Consider the following 22,694-nt stretch of genomic DNA (forward strand, 5'->3'; position numbering starts at 1 on the left):
ATGTCAAAGGGCAAGGCCACCCAAAACTGATATTTTAGGGTTTTTTTTGTAAATGTGGGGGGGGGGGAATCAACTGACAGTTAAATATGTGTCTTGGGGACTATCTTGTGTACCTGGTGAGATATCTTGGGTCCCAAGTCTACACACTTGCTGTTGAACCTGTTTTGGATGGATTTGTTTTCTATAATATGGACACTGTCACAAGGCCACTGGAACATTCAAAGGCTAGCAAGGGAACCTGGAACTCCCAGGTAGATAAGAACATAGTCAGTAAGTATGGCATGGGATTCCCAGTGCTGCGGTATTCGAGACAGGGAGTGCGGCATCTCACCAGGCTTCAACTATACATACTTACGGGTGGAATAACAGGGTGCAATCCATGCATTTTTCTATACATTAAGACTATACAATAGGTCTTGTTGTCACATGCTTACACAGCCATTTCAAATTGCTCCATCCACTTCTTCTTTAGCTCTCTTGTCTTGAAATAGAGTTCATATCCTAGGCAGGCTCGGGCATCAATCAGATAGAACATGTGAGCCCACTGAAAAATAATTGTATATAAGATAAGCTTGGTTTTATTGAATCACACACTTTACCATTCTGTTTTCAGCATGCATCAGGACCATTAATCATTAATTCAGTTGCCATGTTCTTCTGGTGGTTCTGTGATATTCCCCCATCTGATGTATTTCCCTACTGTCCAGAGGTATAATGGCAAGCATTTTAAAATATTTCATAGAAAAAGTACATGCTGCTTAACTCTGTAGCAAGGAGTAATGGAAGTCTTCTCTACCCCCTACCCTTTTGGGCCCCCTTCAGTTACTTAACTGTTATTGGCTACCTATTGAAACTTGGCTACTTAATAAAACTCTGCAGAAATTAGAACTTCAAAAGAAATCTTTTGTGAGAGAAATTCAGAGACTATATTTCTATAGTTGATGACTGCCTACCTTTTTATTGTCTCTGTCACCAGAGGGGTCATCACGGATTTCATAAGTCTGAAGTCTTATAAATTCCTTCAGGTCATATGTATCTCCTTTCCTCTTACATATTAACAGTGCTCGATCCAAAAGAAAGGCATACCTGAAAGATCCAGAAAAAGCTCTGAATAAGTACGTTTGTTTGGCTATTTATTATTATTATTATTATTATAAAACAGAATTTACATAGCGCCAACAGTTTGCTCAGCGCTTTACAATGTAATTTTGATTAAATACACTACAGAATATTATATTTTGATACACTCACTGAGTTACATGATTCTATCATACAGGTAAAAGGAGACAGTAAAGTGCAAGAAGACTTATGCTTGGTACAGGTTAATTTTTTTTTTTGTTCAAATAAAAATAAACGTAGGAGGTCTCTGTACTATGTAATGTTAGTACAGCGATCTCCCCACTGTGCCATTGTGTTCTGACAGGGGGACTGCCCCACCGGAACACATCGGTCAGCACTTGCAGCCTTTGGCTGAAAGCGATGATCAGATGCTGATCGGCTGCTGTTTTCCAACATGCTTGTTTGACAGAAACTGATCGTGAGATCGGCTTCTGTCGAACAAGCAGCTGTACACATGGGCCAAAAGTCGTCCAGTTTCTTCTGTAAAGGCTGATTTCATGCGATATTTGGCTTGTGTCTATGGAGCTTTAGGCTGCGGACTAGTTTACTTTGCAGTACATTTCAATTTAATCTACATACCACTGAAATAATAATTATAGCTTATAAACTCATTTTAAAAAAATGATTCTCTCGGATATGAACTGCACTTATAAGCCATACGTTAAAAAAAGTTTTGTGTTTGTCTGTTTTGTGAACAGCAACGTCAGATTTGAGTTGTAGTTTTCCAGTGGAAGGTAGAAAGGGAGAAGCAGCATCTGATCGACTGCTATAGACAGCAGACTCTTGATACAGCACTTTACATGAGCAGTAGTATCTCTAGTCTAAAGGTCAAACAGTACTGTCCATGGGAAATATTCTGGTTAAGCAAAGGCTGGCTTATACTTTAAAAATGTAGTGCATAGTGTATCCCCCCATGATGAAGAACCTGTCAAAACACAGGCACCCTGTGGTTTATGTATGTCTGTTAAACACCTACTAGATATCTGGGGTTCACGTCACACAGGACCACAACCTCTGTTCAACATAAAGCCCAGTAGTTCTTACATATACGAAGAAGTTGTACATTTTAAAGGATTAGTTCACCGTTTGATAGAAAATAATAAATGCACATTTTTTTGCAGGTAAAAAAATGTGCATTTATTATTTTTTGGCTGCAGGAACCTGTAAACAATTGCACCAGTGATCGCTGGTGCCAAGCAGATCTCCTGCAGCTTTGTCAGTATATCTGTTTGCCTGTACAGGATGTACGAGCAAGCAGATAAACTGACAGGAAGATTTAATGAACAGCGCTGTGGTAGTTTATTAACTGAGGAGTGACGTGGCCGGGCGGGTGGAGACCTGAATGGCCATGTTTTTTAAAATTTGACAGCTAGTGTGTGTGAGGTGGGGAATCCCCCGCTAGCCGTCAAAGTGGGGGATCGGCCGGAGGGGGGGGGGGGGGGGGGGGGTTGGGGGGGTTGCGGTGCTTCCATCCATAACATGTTACACCCTGAAAATGCATGCAACCTGTAACATGTTATGAAAGGTGAGCTTATGCTTTAATCTGCAATAGGCTTTTCAGTCTTCCATTATATACTGTACTTGAACATCTTTACATAGGATGTTTTTTCTATATCCATTTACTCTTGGTTCTTGGATTTATATTTATATCAATATGTGCCTGATATTACTGCTATGTTGAAAGTGTTACTAAACCCAGAACCCTGCAGCATTCTGTATATCTGGTCTCCCACAGTACACAGAACATGGAAATGCAATTATTTTAGTAAATATAGCCTGCTAAATACCTTTTCTCAACAGCAGTTAGAGCGGTCTTATTATTATTATTATTATTACTACGAGTTTATATAGCGCCAAAGGGTTTGCTCAGCGCTGTACAATAGGGGGGGACAATACATGGCACAGTACAACAAAGACAGACAGCGTACGAGGGGTAAGAGGGCCCTACTCTTACGAGCTTACAATCTAGGAGGGAGGGGGTAAAGGTACAGTAGGAAGTGGCTGGGGGGGATGAAGTGGTAGGAGGAATGAGGGAGGATGTATGACTTCTATCAGTGTCCAGCAGAGCACTGGTTAAAGCTTGTGCTCTTGGAAGATGCAGGACCTGTGACCTCTGTCTGGACAGTGCTGATTGCATGCACTCTCCCAAGAGAAAAAAACTCTCTCTAGCAATAGACACCTAACTGAACATGTGCAGAGTGTCTATACCTGATATGCCTTATCAGGAGATAAGAGGGGGACACTGGAAGAAGAGGAAGATCAGAGAAGTCAGGATCAAACAGCATTTTTACACAATACAGAGGATTAATCCCTTAGGTTCCACAGTGAGTATAACCAGCATGCTTTACTGATTTTACTGTTGTGGGTTTAGAGACACTTTAATTTCTATGCTGGACCGTTATTGGTTATATTTTTTTCTCTTGGCTCAATGTTCTATGTACCATATACTCTCATTGTGCATGTGCTACCAGGGGCGGACTGACCATTTGAGCACTCGGGCACTGCCCTAGGGCCCGGGGACAGTAGGGGGCCCCATGAGATGCCACTGATACCTTTCATAGGCTTTTTTGGGTGTGATTTGAGTGTGGGCGAGGACACAGGGGCCCCATGATGCCCTATTGCCCGGGGGCCCCATGAGTTGTCAGTCCCCTGTGTGCTACTATAATCCAGCATTTATTGGATGTTTTATTTGCTGTATCTTAACATTTTGAAACTGATTTATTAAAACTGGAGAGTGCAAAATCTGGTACAGTGTTCTATAGAAACCAATTAGCTTCCAGGTTTTAATGTCAAAGCTTAGTTGAACAAGTTGAAGTTAGAAGCTGATTGGCTACCATGCAGCTTGGAAGTGCTCCAGTTTGAGTAAATCCCCTCCTTTATGTCTCTTTTGTCTTTTAATATAAAAAGTTAATGAAGATAAAGTTATTAAAAAAATCCCAATGTGGGAGCTTTTATTGACCACTGAGGTGCTCACACTGGACTGTTAAATGTTGGAATCAGGGCTCAACTCCAGAAAGGAGTGACTCTTAACTCCTTAGTGCATGCAGGAATCAAGTCTCTGTATAGAGTGTGAGCCTTAGATCCAAGGTGCTCCCAAGCCCAAAGAAAACTAGCTGAGGATTAACAAACCTATTTGAAGGCACCACAAGCTGCCTGCATTCTGATACTTGTTAGTTTATAATATTTGATTGCTTTACATGTTAACCAAAGGGGCTGCCCCACTATAATTATAATGAATGACTTTGCACATACAGAACCACATCCTCAGTTACTTTGCTATGATATCATTTGATGTGCATTTCTTTTATACAGAGCTACTCTTTTTCAACACTACAAATTATTCAGCATGGATTCACTGTGGAGAGAGAAATATCAGTTTACCTGTCCAGTTTTGACTTTTTCTCTGAAGTAATGATCTTCAATTCACCATCTGTCTTTGGTCTTCCATAAAGTGCAAGAGATTCTGTCTAAAGAGCCAACATTATACCCGGTCAAAATGCTAACCATCTTCACATGACAGAGACAATAGTGAGGGCACTCAATGGTAAATCAGAAAAGCAGACATTCATCATTTTTCTCATCTGACCTTTCATTTTTCTAACCCTACTTTTGAACCCTCAGATTTCCATATCACTGATTAAATTTATTGTAACAAAACCATCACTGTAAAATGAACTAGGAAACTTCAGTCTATATATTGATGTTGTATTAGAAGGTTTCACAATATTTTCTCTGTATTTGTATCTTCCATAGCTGAAGCCTTAGTTCATGCAAGACCATTCATTTCCAGGAATGTTTGGCACATGAATTTTGCTCAGATATCCTTATTCTTCTAATCATGAGAAAACAGTGAAAAATGTGTAAAAAAAAATAGTCCAAGGGGTGGAGCCACGCACACAGACAACTGCGCATGCACAAATGGCCGGTGGCCATTTTGGAAACTGGAAAATTTGGATTTTTTTCGCCAATCAATGCCTAATGATGTTTTCTTACATGTGAGTGCAACCATACTTTACATACATGTTGTGATTATGGTTGTACACTATGTGGAGCATTCTTTCTTTGCATGTTTTCCACTACAAGTCCAAGCTTTATCCTGAATGGTTTAGCTACCCTAATTAAAGTCTATTGTTTGGAAGATCCTTATCTGCTGTTTTGGTGATCTGGAGGAGGATTCCAGTGACCAGCTTTCTGGATTGTTTAACAAAGCATAATTTACTACTCCTAACAGGGGGTCATGCCTTTCTGGTAAGCCTTCTGTAGTAGTGGTTGGGGACACGACAACTGTCTTTGGTTTTCTTTTGTTTCATCACAGCCTCTGGGACTTTTATTTTATTTCTGGATGGACTATTTTTTGACACATTTTCACTGTTTTCTTATGATTATTTGTAACTGTTTAAGCACTGCACTTTTATGTATCTATTGTGGATTGCCTAGTATCAGGGTTTTTGTGTTCAGCTGCTATATGTTTTACACCTCATTTTAGATTATTGATTATTCATTGTGGTTCCTATTAGCGCAGGTTTATATATATATATATATATATATATATATATATATATATATATATATATATATATATTTACCCTTATTCTTCTGCCCATCTGTATTTGTCAGCAAAAAAAAATATATTTGAACTAAAGCTTGTACTTAAAGTAGATCTTTGAGGAACTGTACAAGTTTGCAGTAAAAATTAATGATGTGTCATAATGTGCAAGAACTTTTCAATAAAGGTCCACCTTTTTCATAAAAAAAATTTTTTGTGTCTGTTTTGGCTTTTTGTTTTTCAATTTTTTTGTCTTATACCAATACAAACAAAATAAATAAACATGAGAATGCCTAAGCATTTTAACTGCAACCATTTTCTGGGTGAAGTGGTGCAGTATCTAATAGAAATGCAGGGGTGCCAATATTTTTGGCCATGACTGTACGTGTTCTAGTGTTATCATTCATTATGTAGACCACTCCAGGATTCCCCATTCAGTAACAGGTGTTTACTACACTGAACATGGAGCTCTGCCATTACCCCCTCCTTCCACCACCACCACCACTCAGCACAATATCCACTATCTCTAAATTCAATAGAGCATTCATTTTATACATCCATTTTTCTTCTACATAAATCAAGTTTTACAAGGATGTTTGCATTTTCAATCAGAACAATATGAATTTATCATCACAGGCATACCAAATATTCAATAGATAACTGGAAGGTAGTAAGTTGCTTCAACATCTCATTGTCCCTTTTCACCTCATTAACACATTGAGCCAAATCCTAGGGAGAAACCACATGTACATATTTTATTTATAAACTGAACATTTCATATACAATTGTATAGCTAAAATTTTCAGGTTATTTAGTTTATAATGCCTCAACATTGAACATTTAGTTCAATATTCTGTATATACAAATTCTTTACCCTCATGGCATCCAGTGCTTGCTTTAAATTCTCCTTCTCTGTCAGTTCCACTGTGTGTTTTACCAGCTCCTGGATGGAATAGGCAAAGAGCAATGAGAACTTGGCTATATAAGTAGCTCAGTAGATATTCCTTATAATAAACAGATACCAGTACCTGCAGCAAAAGATGATACTTTAAAACTCGTTGCATGGGCACCATCAGCAAATCCCGTAGAGAGAAACGACCATTGTTTGCCCTTTGAGAACATTCCTGAAAAACCAGATATATAGCTGCTTTGGACCTTTTGCATAAATTAAAATGTTAACTAAATGTTAATTAAAATGTTAACTAGAACATTTCTAAAATATTTAGTTACCAAAAAGACATAAGATTATTGGTGCCATAGAAAAAAAGTTATAATCCTATACCCACAGTTGATCCAGAGGAAGGCAAAAAAACCCAGCAAAGCATGATCCAAAATATTTTTTTCCAACAAGAACTCATCTATGTGGTCTTTTAATAAACTCTCCAGTATCTTCCCAATTATAGAAGTTAAACTAACAGGTCTATAATTACTTGATAAAGATTTTGAACCCTTTTTAAATATAGGCACCACATTGGCCTTACGCCAATCCAGTGGTGCTATGCCAGTCATTAAAGAGTCCCTAAAAATTAGAACCAATGGCTTTGAAATGACAGAGCTCAATTCTTAAAGGACCCGTGGGTGTATGCCATCCGGTCCAGGTGCTTTATTCACCTTTATACTGTCTAAATATTTTTGGATCATATCAATTGTGAGCCAATGTGAATCATCTGGGGCTGTGTCAATGCTGATTCAGCCGATTATTCTGGAACCAGCTAATGATTATTTATCTTACGATACTGTACATGTGGACAGTATGTAAACTTCAGATACCACTTGTCAAAAGGATCTCAGTGAAGAATCAGTTTTCTGGGGCGGCTTCCCAGCCTTTGCTACTGTTCTCCTGAAATAAAGTCAGCAACATGGGTGTTATACTCAGCCAATAGCATGTTTATCAGTTTTGGTGTATTGAATATCGTATAAAAACTAATTTAGGCAATAGTACTATTGATATTTAAAGTAAATATTGTTTATCTTATGGATTGTTTTGTCCTTACTGCTCACTATTCCAGCAAAGGCACAATTACAGATGGTCCAGTTGTATAAAGTGATTTATGGACACTCACACCTTCAATCATTCAGTAGGGCACATGGCAGCATTGCCAAATCCTGGGGGGGACTGACCATTTGGGAATTCGGGCACTGCTCGAGGGCCCAGGGTCAGTAGGCGGCCCCATGAGATGCCCCTAGTACCTTTCATAGGCTTTTTTGGGTGTGGTTTGAGTGTGGGTGAGGACACAGGGCCCCATGATCCCCTACTGCCCAGGGGCCCCATGAGTTGTCAGTCCGCCTCTGGCCAAATCACATTATTTCAACTACAAAATGACCTGTTCCTTGCCATGAATAAAAAAACTGATGTTCCCTAGCAGCCAACCTAGGCACCCTAGATCACATGCTGATTGGCCGGTCGTGCTGCATCTCAGGCTGTCCCTATTCAGTAGTGAACAATAGCAAATAACAAGGAAGCTGTTAGCGAACTGTGCGTGTAGTTTGAAATATTTCTGTCAGTGTTTACTGACATCTGACCTCGGATCTTATTACTTGTCGGATGACAGATCGATTACTCAAAGCTTTGAAAAAACATTTTCATCCTGCTGCCTTGCTAGAGCAGATGAGTGAATTTTTTTTCTATCTCTTACTGTTGATGGATTTCTGCTTCTGTGCTGAGTAGATGTTACCCATGGAGGAGTTTCATGGGCGCATTTGACCATTTATAATATGATGGTCCACCATTTCTGGTAAAAGGCGAAAGACAACTGGTGTTTGAGTTTATTCCACCACTTCACATATGAAGAGTAATTGGTTGCACATTTGTGGATCGCTTTTATTTTAGCACTTTAATATTGGACTTACTTAATTTATATATTCAAAATGGACTTTTTGCACATATTCTAATATTTGCACTTTGGACTTTATGCACTTTAATCTTTTTTAATGCACAATATATTGATCAGATGCTTTATTTACTTGCACTTTATTTATTTTTGAATGTTTATCTAATATTGATTAGTGCTGCTTTTTTGAGTTTAATGTATAGACGATTGAGTAGCTGCTTGTAGCTTTTTTGGTTTGTTTCTATCGTGGATAGACTGCATTTTATCACCCTAGATCACATGGGTTGTAGCTGCCAATCATAACTGCACAACCCCTATTGCTTGCAAAAGCATGTAGATAAGAGGATCAAAACTGCTGTCTCCATGTACACAAATAATTAAAAGTATAAATAGACACCTCAAACACCAGTTTATCAGGTGTTATCCGAACACAATTGCACCAACAAGCCTTGGTCTTTACTTTATCCCACTGTGGCTATCTGTGGCTATAATCTGTGGCTATAATCCCAGATAAAATCTGGAGAAGAAGATATTCTGTTTGTTTTATCACCACAAATTACCTCAAGCTTCATCTTGACATCCTCGTGTTCCTGTGATGTCTGATCCAACATTTTAGAGGCAGATTCTACTTGACTACAGTATTGACCATAAATTAGAAACCTGTTGGATGGAAATACCATACATGTAGGTGTTGTTTATAAAGTATATATTTCTTAACCCAAAAACATAGTATTGGTAAGTGTAAGGAAAATTAGGATTGTGTAATGTACTTTACAGTTATATGGCAGTCACATAAAAATACATATAGTGCTTTAGCCATCAAAAGATCCTCCATATACCATGAGAATATATATTCAGTTTTATATGATTACACACCTGGGTTTATACCTGAGCAATGGTATATTATCTGACCATTTCCAAAATGTCAAATGAGTGCGACTCAATTATGAGATAATATTCTGTTTGTGTTTTCACAAAAACTGAACATATAACTGTATCCACTACAAAATACAAATCTTCTTCATATTCATATGCTCCATAGGGAAAGAACACTTTGTGGTTCTTATGAAAGTTTGAACAAACATGGACAGCAACATAAATTATAAAAGTTTAGCAGAACGGAAAATAAAAATTTCAATTTTGAATGGTAGAATCTGTCCTTGTGACTATGCAATACACATTGTGGAGCATCAATATGGAGCAAGGCTTAGAAGGGTTCATTTGGGAAGGCTCATTCACCCAGGTAGCAGCCCTTACCTCTTCTGGTGGATCACTTTTCAGAGAGCAGTACAGAAGCAGCTGCCAGGCATTCAGAAAGCCATACTGCTACTTCCTAAATTCTTGGTTATTTTGACATTTGAATGGGTCTTTTGAATGGGAAAACAATGTTGAAACTGCAAGCCTCTATATGGCCATTGTTGCATTTTAAGGGTAAGAGTGGTAAAACCATAGTTCAACTGCCTATTTTTATTGCCACCCCTGTAAAGAAGCCCGTAAAGTGGAGTTCCAGTGAAAATAACACAAAATAAAAGTCAGCAGCTACAAAAACTGTAGCTGCTGACTTTTAAAAAATGAACACTTACCTGTCCCTTGGTCCCGCGCTATTCCCCCCCCCCCCAGCCAGTTTCACTGGCCGCCCTGTGTTCCTGGCACCGGCATCTTCAGTGTGGGCACCCAGCTGTGACAGCTTGCAGCTTCACAGCCGGGTACCCACTGCGCATGCCCGAATAGCACTGCGCTTTGTGAATGGTCCTGTAGTCGCCTAGGCAATCACAGCGGAAGTGGGAGTGGGTACCTGTCAGTTTTGGGTATCCACTCCAGCCCCCCTCAAAGGTGTCATTCCTTAATAGGGAGCAGGGGCCAATCCTTAAAGTGGAACTACCCCTTTTGGGTGGAGCTCCACTTTAAACAGTTGAGTCAGGGGCTCTGGGTGAAGAGGAGAGAGCTACAGTATTTGTAAGACTAGACTCTAGAGGTCCCTAAAATACCTGCATATCTCAGACCTTCTCCTGGTTGGTGAGCCCTGTGAGATAAACTTTACAATCTGAAGCAAAGTGCTTTGCTGTGTTTTGAGACTGTTATGCACTGAAAAGAAACTGATAAGTTTTGCTTGCTCTTAAAAAAAAACCCTGGTTTGTGTTTGGTAACAAATAAAGACGACTTTACATTTATAGAACTGTGTTTCAGATGCCTATTTTCCAGTATAAGCCTGAAAACATATGAAGATCTTACTTCTCCTTATTGCGGAGGAAAACTTGATACAAGCTGTGTGTGTTTTTGGGTGAGATGCATGACTTCATTTCTGCCAGAAAGTCTTGATGAAGTTTTCTTAAATCCTGAAACAGAGAGAGATCATGTAGTTGCACACTGTAGTGCTGAATAGATTTAAAAATCATATTGAATTAGACAAATACGTAATGTCGTCAAATATAGTGGTTCTTTTTATTTGGTCACAGAATGCTTTCATGCATGGAAAAGCTATAACAACAACTTGGGAAAGATTCCTAGGTAAACCTCACAGGTTATATTCCTACTCTGTCAGTGATTGCTTCGCCAGCCAAAAAAAAGTTTAAAAAATAAACTTGCCAATATCAGGTGGACGCAAAGACTACTTTCTTCTGTGTGGGACCTTCGGCAACACTTTTTTTTATGCTAATGATTGGTACCCAGATAGGAGTAACTAACAATTCACAGTCCTTTATAAAACATCTTTAAGATTCATCCTACCATTACCAAAAAAGCTCTTTTCTTTGGCAATGGTATAAAGTGGAGGTCAGTTCTGAAGAGTGCTGCTTTAGTTAGGGTTGGGTTTTACTGCATTGTGTTCGACTATTTGTCCCAAGTATTTATTGGAAGAATAGAGTAAATTACAGTTGTCTGAGTTTAGATTTAGTCCAAATCTTGAAAGGTAGTTAGAACTTTTTTCCTAGCAGGAGCAAATTAAATCGTGCTTTGCTGGGAGGTTTTTTTTGCCTTCCTCTGGATCAACTGTGGGTATAGGATTATAACTTTTTTTTTTTCTATGGTTGTACTGATTGGACGTTTGTCTTTTTTCAGCCAGACTAACTATGTAACTATCTTCCCCAGATGCTTCCACTTTATTGGAAAGGCATGTGAAATAATTCTTAAAATGTGAGAATTGGTGGCCAGATCTGCTTCCACTGCACAGGAAACCAGATGCATTACAAACTGCTTACCCAATATTTCCAAGCCAACAGGAGGGAATTGGGACTTTTAAATCCATAGAAGTTCTTCCAGTTAAGTATCTGATGGTAGCCTTGGAGAATGTGCTTCACCATATACCAGACAGCCATCTGATACAGTATACACTGTAGATCCTCACAACATTTTGGAGAATCCAGTAAAACAGCATCTTTCAGGTCTGGTGACAACCACTTCTAGCCTCAGCCCCCAGTGAATGAAGTTACTTCTAGAGCATGTTTACCCCTATAATAACAGGTAGGGCCCTCCATGATCACTTCAGACTTCTGGTGTAACAGTCAAAGGTCATCCATGTTACCCCCATCACTATTATAGGCAAACTATTGGTGGACATTAGCAAAATCCATAGGGTCTCCAGGTTCACTTTAGGATATCTTCTTTCTGTCATCATCGTTATTTGGATGCAGGTGTCAATCAAACACTCAGCCCCTGGCCATCAAAGCAACCTACCGTAGCTGAAAAGATTCTGACTAAACGCTCCTACACCAAAGCCCCTCTAAACCACTCTGCAAGCACCTACTACAGATACAATCACACTGATGTCAGAAAAGAAGAGTGATCTGGATGTTCAGCGTCCTGCTACTTTGGAAGTTAACTAGATGCTAGTTCTGGTTCAGTAATGCACAAGAAATGTATATATATATCATATATATATATCATATATATATATATATGATATATATATATTATACAGTATATATATTGCAACCCCAATTCCAAAAAAGTTTGAACGCTGTGTAAAATCTACATAAAAACAGAATGCAATAATTTACAAATCTTGTAAACACATTTTATTCACAATAGAATATAAAAATCATATCAAATGATTACAGAAGATGTACCATTTAAAAAAAAAAAAAGGTGATTGTGAAATTGATGGCAGCATCACGTCTCAGAGAAGTTGGAACTGGGCAACAAAAAGCTGGCAAAGTAAGTGGTACTAACAAGGAAGAGCTGGAAGAACATTATTCAACGAATTAGGATCATTGGCAATAGGTCGGTAACATGATTTGGTATAAAAAGAGCATATTGGAGAATCAGAGTGTATCAGAAGTAAAGATAGCCAATCTGTGAAAAGCTGTGTGTAAAAATTGTCGAAATTTTTCAGAATAATGCTCCTCAATGTAAAATTGCAAAGACCTTAAATATATCATCATAATATCATCAAATGATTCTGAGAGTCTGGAGAAGTCTCCGTGCTCAAGGAACAAGGACAAAATGCAATATTGGATGCCAATGATCTTCGGGCCCTGAGACAGCACTGCATTAAAAACAGGCATAATAGATTGCCCATACTGTAGTTGGATCTCCTTAATTGGTTCTATCTGCACTTTATGATGTATACACTGTATGCTGCGGGTTTTTTACTTATTACTGTTTTACTATGTAAACTTGGCTTTCTACTGGAAGTTCCATTGTTCTTTATGAATACTGGATACTTTAAATAAAGAATTTGCATAAACAGGCATGATTTTGTGATGGGCATCACTGAGTGGACTCAGGAATTCTTCCAAAAATCTCTATCTTTGAACACAATTTGCTGTGACATCCAAAAGCGCAAGGTAAAGATCTATCATACAAAGAAGAAGCCATATCCAAGAACATGATCCAGAAACGCTGCCGTCTTCTCTGGGCCAAAGCTGATTTAAAATGGTTTGTTGCAAAATGGAAAACTGTTCTGTGGTCAGATTAATCCAAATTTGACATTCTTTTTGGCAGCCATGGGCGCCACATCCTTTGCACTAAAGAGTCAGGGGAACTTCCAGCTTGTTATCAGCGCTCAGTTCAAAAGCCAGCATCTCTGACGGTATGGGGGTGCATTAGTGTGTATGGAATGGACAGCTTGCACATCTAGAAAAGCACCATCAATACTCAAAGATACTGTATATTAAAGATACTGTGTATCCAGGTTTTAGAGCAGACAAGAATCGGTCAACATTCCTCCCCAAAAACTCCAGCAACTTGTCTTCTCAGTTCCCAGACATTTACAGAGCATTGTTAAAAGAGGAGATGCTACACTGCGGTAAACATGATCCTATCCTACATTTTTGGAATTGGGGTTGTGTTTTGGCAGCTTTTATTTCCCCTTCCCAACTTTTTTGAGACTTGTTGCTGCTATCAATTTCACAATTACCTTATTTTTTTCATAAAATTAAAATTTTCTCAGTTTTATAATTGACAAAGGCATTTGATGCACACCAAGTACATTTTTATCCTTTGTGGCTGTAAAAAAATATATTTGAACCACTTGCCCTTCCTGACCAGGCCACTTTTTGCATTACGGTGCTGCATTACTTTAACTGACAATTGTGCGGTCATGCAATGCTGCACCCAAATGAAACTGATTACCTTTTTTTTCCCATGATTAGAGCTTTCTTTTGGTGGTTTTTGATTGCCTGTGCATTTTTATTTTTTGCGCTATAGAAAAAAAAGACCGATAATTTTGAGAAAAAAAAAACTATATTTTTGACTTTTTGCTATTTAACATGTCCAGTAAAAAAATTTAAAAGAATCAAATTTCGGCATAAATTTAGGCCAAAATGTATTCTGCTAAAAAAAAAATCCCAGTACATGTAAATTAATTGGTTTACATGAAAGTTATAGCGTCTACAAATGGCGGCATATACACTGGAATTTTTTTTTTAATAGTAATGGTGGCGATCAGCAACTTTTAGCGGGACTGAGCTGGATATTCTGACACTAGGGGGAACTGACTTGGTGTCACTGACATCCTCAGTGACAACAATACAGTGATGAGTGCTAATAAAAAACACTGACACTATACTAATGGCACTGGGCAGGAAGGGGTTAACATGTGGGGCAATCAAAGGGTTAACTGTGTGCTATTTCACAGTAAGCTGTGTATGTGCTTTCAACTGTAAGCACACTGATTTGTATGGCTCTGCTATGCAGAGCCATACAAAGCAGTGTGCAAGAGCTGACAGGGTAGAGAACTCTATTCTTTACATACAGTTCTCCTCCCCGTCAGTAATACTCATTGATCACAGAGTAATGTTGAAACTTCAATAAAAATAATCTAATTTTAAAAAAAAGCTTATACTATAGATAACCATACATATCATACACTGCAAAAATAGAGCATTCTTCTACTACAGCACAGAAAACTTACAAATTCCACGACTCTTTTTTACTTAACTGAACTCCAAGAACAAAAACTTTTATTAAACGCTTTCCTGCCGCCCTATAGTAGAAATACTGCTATAGGGTGGCAGGGGTGCGCAAAATCACTTATATATACATGATTTTGCATTCCCGGATAGGGGTGTACGCCTCCGCTGTCAATCACCGGTACCCGGTGTCAATGTGGACACTGTCAGATTTACATTTTGTTTGCATTTGTTGTTTGTGAAAATTATTTTGCATGTTAACATTTTTTGCACATTGGGGTTATTTACTAAAACTGGAGAGTGCAAAATCTGGTGCAACTTTGTACAGAAACCAATCGGCTTCCAGGTCTTATTGCCAAAGCTTAATTGAACAAGCTGAAGTTAGAAGCTGCTTGGCTACCATGCACAGCTGCACAAGATTCTGAGTGCTCCAGTTTTAGTAAATCTCCCCCACTAATTTCTTTTTTGCATGTTATTATGAAAATATGCATTTGTACATGATTTATGCAGCTGAATATTGGTACAGTATATATATTGTACAGTACAGAAGTTGCACAGGCATCCTCCTAACATTAAGGGCTCATGTACACTGCAGTTGCTAAACTCACATTCAGGAGCTGTTCAATGTTTTTTCAGCAGCCCCTGAACTCTCCCTAATGTTTTCCTATGTGTCCATGTATGTCGTTTACAGGCAGATGAGTTTACAGTCGTTTTTTTTAAAGCACCAAACTTGCGTTCAGGAGTAGATTTTACCAGCGTTTCAAACGGCAAACGTTTGTAAACGCAGTTGACCGTGTTTAGAAGCATTTTTAACTGTTCCATGTCCAGATGCTATCCAGTGCCTTTTTTCATCATCAGAAATGCATGCAAAGTGTTTTCCATGTATTCAAATGGACCCGGTACACCAGCGCAGTCAGTTTCAGGTTTCACGTGAAGGAAAAAAATGGTAGAACGTGCTGCATTATTCTCATGATGGGATCCATAGTGAATACAACCAGAAAAGACAGGTCATCTCAACACATACTGCTCTCTCTGCTTCTGCTCTCTCTATTTCTCTCAAAATTTCTGAAATAGTTAATTATTTACTATTTTTCAGTGCATTCTTGGCATATGGGAAGGTCTCCTGAGGTTATCTTTTAAAAACGCTTCTAAACGCAAATAAACGCATTATGCAAACGCGGTTAAACAGATGTTTTTAACCTACATTTTCCAGCAGTCAGTTTCCATCGTTCAGAAGAGTTTTCCAAATGTCCCGTGTACATGAGCCCTTACAGGTTGCAAGAAAATCCTTGTCTAAACCCAGGAACAAACACCAACATTCTTTGTGTAAATAGCAAAATAAATAAAAGATACCAACTGGTATACAATTGTTTTTTGCGTCTTCATTTCCCATGCCTATCATAAAGTAGGTGTGGAGCCTGCTTGATGTGGATAACATAATTTAAAGGATCTGTTATTTGTGCTACTTGCATTCACCCAAATCTGCCAAAATATATACATTTCAAGCTCAGCATATAGTCACCTCTATGTTGATGAAGACACTGGTCATTTCACTTTCACTTAGGAACATATGAAGGGGCTTCATAAAGAACTGGAAAAAAAGACAATTCTAGTTTCACTTTTACAACAAGATATTTAGCTCTTTTACTTTTTAACTAGTGATCTGGTTCTTGGGTGTGAATGATGTGGGGAGACAGAAGGGAGGATAGGCTAAGAGATAAGAATAAAACTTGAGAAATGGGGATAATTGGGGGACAGCATGGAAAGAGGGAAGGGTGACTAGGTAGAGAGAAATATAAGAGAGTGAGAATTATATATTTACTTAATGTGTACGGAAATATGTGTGTGGGGACAGCGTGGCAGGGTTTGTGTAAGCATGGGGAGGACTGCACAGAGGTGTTAATGTTGTGGAAATAAATATGAGGGAATAGTATGGTAGGGTTTTGTGAGTGTGGGGAGGACTGTTAAGTAGTGCAGTCCTTAACAAGCTATTTTTTGTAAGGGTTTTATATTTGTTTTTTGTCTTTTTTTTAGCAGAGTATTTTGTCTACTGCTGCTGTGTATGTACAGTCAGGTCCATAAATATTGGGACATCGACAAAATTCTAACATTTTTGGCTCTATACACCACCACAATGGATTTGAAATGAAAGGAACAAGATGTGCTTTAACTGCAGACTGTCAGCTTTAATTTGAGGGTATTTACATCCAAATCAGGTGAACGGTGTAGGAATTACAACAGTTTGCATATGTGCCTCCCACTTGTTAAGGGACCACAAGTAATGGGACAATTGGCTTCTCAGCTGTTCCATGGCCAGGTGTGTGTTATTCCCTCATTATCCCAATTACAATGAGCAGATAAAAGGTCCAAAGTTCATTTCAAGTGTGCTATTTGCATTTGGAATCTGTTGCTGTCAACTCTCAAGATGAGATCCAAAGAGCTGTCACTATCAGTGAAGCAAGCCATCATTGGGCTGAAAAAACAAAAAAACCCATCAGAGAGATAGCAAAAACATTAGGCGTGGCCAAAACAACTGTTTGGAACATTCTTAAAAAGAAGGAACGCATCGGTGAGCTCAGCAACACCAAAAGACTCGGAAGACCACGGAAAACAACTGTGGTGGATGACTGAAGAATTCTTTCCCTGGTGAAGAAAACACCCTTCACAACATTTGGACAGATTAAGAACACTCTCCAGGAGGTAGGTGTATGTGTGTCAAAGTCAACAATCAAGAGAAGACTTCACCAGAGTGAATACAGAGGGTTCACCACAAGATGTAAACCATTGGGGAGCCTAAAAAACAGGAAGGCCAGATTAGAGTTTGCCAAACAACATCTAAAAAAGCCTTCACAGTTCTGGAACAACATCCTATGGACAGATGAGACCAAGATCAACTTGTACCAGATGGGATGAGAAGAGTATGGAGAAGGAAAGGAACTGCTCATGATCCTAAGCATACCATCTCATCAGTGAAGCATGGTGGTGGTAGTGTCATGGCGTGGGCATGTATGGCTGCCAATGGAACTGGTTCTCTTGTATTTATTGATGATGTGACTGCTGACAAAAGCAGCAGGATGAATTCTGAAGTGTTTCGGGCAATATTATCTACTCACATTCAGCCAAATGCTTCAGAACTCATTGGACGCCGCTTCACAGTGCAGATGGACAATGACCCAAAGCAGACTGCAAAAGCAACCAAAGAGTTTTTTAAGGGAAAGAAGTGGAATGTTATGCAATGGCCAAGTCAATCACCTGACCTGAATCCGATTGAGCATGCATTTCACTTGCTGAAGACAAAACTGAAGGGAAAATGCCCCAAGAACAAGCAGGAACTGAAGACAGTTGCAGTAGAGGCCTGGCAGAGCATCACCAGGGATAAAACCCAGCGTCTGGTGATGTCTATGTGTTCCAGACTTCAGGCTGTAATTGACTGCAAAGGATTTGCAACCAAGTATTAAAAAGTGAAAGTTTGATTTATGATTACTATTCTGTCCCATTACTTTTGGTCCCTTAACAAGTGGGAGGCACATATGCAAACTGTTGTAATTCCTACACCGTTCACCTGATTTGGATGTAAATACCCTCAAATTAAAGCTAACAGTCTGCAGTTAAAGCACACCTTATTCGTTTCATTTCAAATCCATTGTGGTGGTGTATAGAGCCAAAAATGTTAGAATTGTGTCGATGTCGCAATATTTGTGGACCTAACTGTAATTACCTGACAGATGGATCCAAGTGTGTCTGAGTATTTCTCCTCTGTCTGGTACAGTTCCTGGAGGCAGCATCTTTTCATATCTTCTGTAGTCATTTTCTGTTAAGGATCACAGATAAGAAAGCGTCTCCTGAATATGGTTCCCTTTAATCTCTACACCCAGTCCCCATCTCTTATACCCCCTGTAAAATCTATACATCTGTGCTTACCCCATCTTTTTTTGGAGGAGGTTGGTCATCATTCATGAGATCTTCATATATTTCATTGCCTTCTTCTTCATCCATATCAACACAGTCATAGAGATCTTCATCTTCCTCTCCTGTGTCACTGTTTGAGATGATAGCATGTGATTGCTAAGATATTTTGACAGAAATAATATGAAAAAGATATAAACACAATATCTTTTCCAATTTCCCTCATATCGGTGGCCTAAAATGTTTCATAATATTGAATCATTATAATTTAATGCTTTTTAATATTTGTTAAATGATTCGCAGAATCCTCTTTCAGTGGCTTAAGATATGATAAGGCTGACTTACTCAATCTTATCGGAGAGACCACTGTAAATGTCATCGTCATTCTCTAGATCTTCAGTAGGAAATGGACTGGCAAGAAAAATCAAATGATAATATATATAAGTAAATTAATTCCAGTGTTGAAAATGCAGTTCCAGAAGCAAGACATCAAACCTGTGATACATACATAAACCCCTTATTCTGAGCAATCGGAGACCAGGATAACATAGACAGAGTGTTGACAACCTGCAATGGAATAACAATAGATTGAGTATTTCACCCATAAGTACAGTATGATGTTATAAACAACAAATCTTTCTACTTTCTTTCAAACAACAGCCTAGTAATGTTGGTAATTTAGGGACAACCAGTATCTAAATATGTCTACAACACCAGATGGTGACCACACCATGCAGGATCCAGCTGCTGAATTATTTTCATGCAAGTATGCATGTCCACATTGGGTGAACACACATTTGTACTTATGGCGAAGGGAGCGGCAAGCTCTCACACTGGCTTGTTTTTTGGGGTAAAATAATAGCAATTGGCTAGAGAACATCTACCTGGTCAATAAATCCTTTTACTGAAAAGGCATTACCCAGGAGGCAATAGGCTTAGAGACATTCAATCTTTTTTTTAAACTGTTCGATCAGGCACATGTCTGTAAGAACCTTAAATGGGAATTATAGTCTCTTTAATTGCTTTTGTTACCCATGTGAAATCGATTGACGCAAAGCCAAATTCCAGTCTATTCTATTGGGTTGAGGTCAGGACCAGCCAAGTTTCTCCACCCCCAACTCGCTCAAGGTCTTTATAGATCTTGCTTTGTGCACTGGTGCGCAGTCATGTTGGAACAGGAAAAGGCCATCCCCAAACTGTTCCCACAAAGTTGGGACCATGAAAATGTCTGTAAGAACCTTAAATGGGAACTATATTCTCTTTAATTGCTTTTGTTACCCATGTGAAATCGATTAACGTAAAGCCAAATTCCAGGCTATTTTTTAAAATGCACCAAGCAAGATTTTAAAAGAAAGATACTCAGGCTGCAACACTCACCATCAATCCAGAGCTGCTCCCTGCCATAATCTCTTTTTGTCACAAGATGTCCTCAATCTTCTGGGTTAAATGACGCCTAGTGTCATTCAATTCATGAGTGAGGACATATTATGAGTGCAAGGTTTTAGGGTTTCAACACGGTCTCCTGCATTCACTGCATGATGGGTAGAGAATGGAGTTGACATCACCACATCAATGTCACTTTTTGCATCACTGAGGACCACCAAGACTTGGGATGAGGTGAAGATGCAAAAGACCCTGTGGCATCACATAACCAGCCTGAAGATATCTGGAAAAGGTGAGTATAAGAACTGAGGGGCTTTGAGGAGTGGAAGGGGAAGCACTGAAGGGAAAGCCAGGAGTCTAGAGACCTATGTACGAGTCCAACCTTTTGAATGGTTTTATTTCTCTTCAGTAATGATTGATAATAGAAGTGACAATTTTATCTAGACTTCTTAGACTAAGACCTGGGGAACAGCCATTTTCTAGTTATAAAAAAGTATTTTTCTTTTTTCTTTAAATGTTAATAATAAAGAGATGTGGTAATGACTGCCATGGCCCTATTGATTGATGTAATGTTTGAATTAAAATGACAAGCTCACTTTAAACAATGGGCTTTGTATTTATATAATATCATTATTATAACTATGATTGTTTTATCATCAATACATACCAGCATATCCCATAGCACTAGGATAATCACAACCATGGGTTATATACTGCAATCTTCAGGTGGTTGGACACTGAAAAAAAAAAGTGGCAGCATATAGCCCCTCCCATTCTCAAATTGCCTCAGTTTTATTTTAGTGTCCTTAAGTGATGGAAGTCTTATTTCTAATTGAAGAAGCTTATCTCCTATGTGGTGAGTTCTTTTATCAAACTTCCTGACTGCACTATGGCACCAGATCAGACATTAGTGCCCACCTTGACTCGTGGTGCCATTGCTGAATTAGCTGAAAACCCCCTCAGATGTATGCTCATAGCCATAATGGGGCTAGTCTGCCATGACATCTGCCTTGGTAAGTTACAAGGTGTACTGGTACCGTGATATCAAATAGTGGCTTGGTGTTGCAGCCATGGGGCGAGAGCCCCAACCTTTTTAAACTGGCACCATTTTTTTTTTAGCCATTCTGTTGCAAGTCTGTCACACAATCACTACTTTGTTTGCCTTGCTTTCTGTGGTTTTACTGTGCATGTGTACTCCATTTTGCTTCCTGTTGGTGTGCTCTCTGGGTTTGCACCTAATCTCCTGGCTCCTGTAATTCAGTACACCAATTCTTGGACACTTCCTGGCTTCAGCAACCTGGCCTGGCTAAGAAGGCTTCAGCGTCCCTCTCAGCAGCATGGGGCACATTCAGCACCACACATGACATATCACAAGAGTAGCCAGGTGCTGGACTGCAGACACATGGAGAAGGAGACCTTTCCCTCTTTACAGTTTACTTTCTGCTGTTATGCTGAATGCTGTGTTGCACTATCCATTCCAGTCAGCAGAGGGAGAACTATATTCAGAAAAGCCTATGGACTTCTATGCAGAATACTGATGATCATGGGAATTGTAGTCTGAAACATCAATCACAGAATGGGACCTATGGACCTTTGCAATACAATTCCCATAGGACATTGAGGAGGAAGGGGAGCGATGGAACAGTTTTTACCAGACTGCATTGGAAACCTTATTCTCTTTGCAGCGTGGGAGTCAAGGTGTGCACATTGGTCCTGGTGTACATGGATCATCCACTGGGTGAGTGGTCACAGACTGAGACCTGGGGATGTAAACACCCGGGACAGCACAGCACAAACCATAGCGATCATATCTGCACCATTCCCGCTGGGAGAACGGAGCATTTTCCCACCCAGTGGTGTACTTTGGGTTTGTGCTGCCCTAGGCAACACTAAAATCGGTTGCCCCCCATCTAAACTGAGGTTGGCAGCGTTATGAGGGGGAGGTTCAGCATGACAGGAGGGGAACATGTAGTTCCCTTCTGTGTGCGGTGATAAAATGCAGTATGTCTGTATGTCATTTCATCTAAAATCTACAGACACATGGATCAGCCCATCCAAAACACCTGGCTCTCCTTCACTCCAGTGGAATACAGGGCTGACTGGGGAACTCTGAGGCCCATTGTCATGGCAGACCCTCTTTACACAGACATACAATTAAGCAGCTGTAGGAGAACACAGATCCCCGGGGGAGGGGGTCATGGACACACACAGGGCTCTTTCCCTTCATTGTACTCAGAGTGTAGCAGAAATACATGTCTCTGCTCAGACACAGGGGGAGGGGGGTTATGCTGGTCCTTGTAGTCCCCCATTCTGTGTGGTGTGCAGTGTACAGGGGGATTGGTACTCACACCACCACCCAGAATATCAGGACACCATCCTCTCAGCTCCTCACTGGATCCTTCACCATCACAGACTAATTCTGCTTCTCTGGGGCAGAGACATAACCGCTCAAACTTTGAAGAAAATAGCTTGCAGACAATGGGCTGCAGGGCTCCTCCCCTGACTTCATCCTCTTCCTCCACAGGCCCTCTGCTGGCACGCCTTAGCCTCACCCTCCCC

At 39.5% G+C, this 22,694-nt stretch overlaps 1 protein-coding gene across 1 annotated transcript in view; it reads right to left on the bottom strand.

The window, feature by feature from the left end:
* VAV1 (vav guanine nucleotide exchange factor 1) overlaps positions 1-22,694 on the bottom strand; it is a 99,038-nt gene that overhangs the window by 31,315 nt on the left and 45,029 nt on the right. Inside the window, exons 3-15 of the mRNA XM_089676701.1 lie at positions 19,261-19,319; positions 19,098-19,163; positions 18,768-18,885; positions 18,565-18,657; positions 16,369-16,437; positions 10,729-10,832; positions 9,057-9,156; positions 6,694-6,789; positions 6,540-6,608; positions 6,308-6,394; positions 4,501-4,586; positions 954-1,086; positions 435-544 (exon numbers count right to left, since the gene is read on the bottom strand). Of these exons, the coding sequence (XP_089532827.1) occupies positions 435-544; positions 954-1,086; positions 4,501-4,586; positions 6,308-6,394; positions 6,540-6,608; positions 6,694-6,789; positions 9,057-9,156; positions 10,729-10,832; positions 16,369-16,437; positions 18,565-18,657; positions 18,768-18,885; positions 19,098-19,163; positions 19,261-19,319 (1,190 nt within the window). The remainder of the gene's footprint in view (positions 1-434; positions 545-953; positions 1,087-4,500; positions 4,587-6,307; positions 6,395-6,539; positions 6,609-6,693; positions 6,790-9,056; positions 9,157-10,728; positions 10,833-16,368; positions 16,438-18,564; positions 18,658-18,767; positions 18,886-19,097; positions 19,164-19,260; positions 19,320-22,694) is intronic.

The sequence above is a fragment of the Staurois parvus genome, unplaced genomic scaffold (assembly GCF_062004578.1).
Source record: "Staurois parvus isolate SC_StPar_1 unplaced genomic scaffold, SC_StPar_1.0 ptg000172l, whole genome shotgun sequence".
NCBI lineage: Eukaryota > Metazoa > Chordata > Amphibia > Anura > Ranidae > Staurois > Staurois parvus.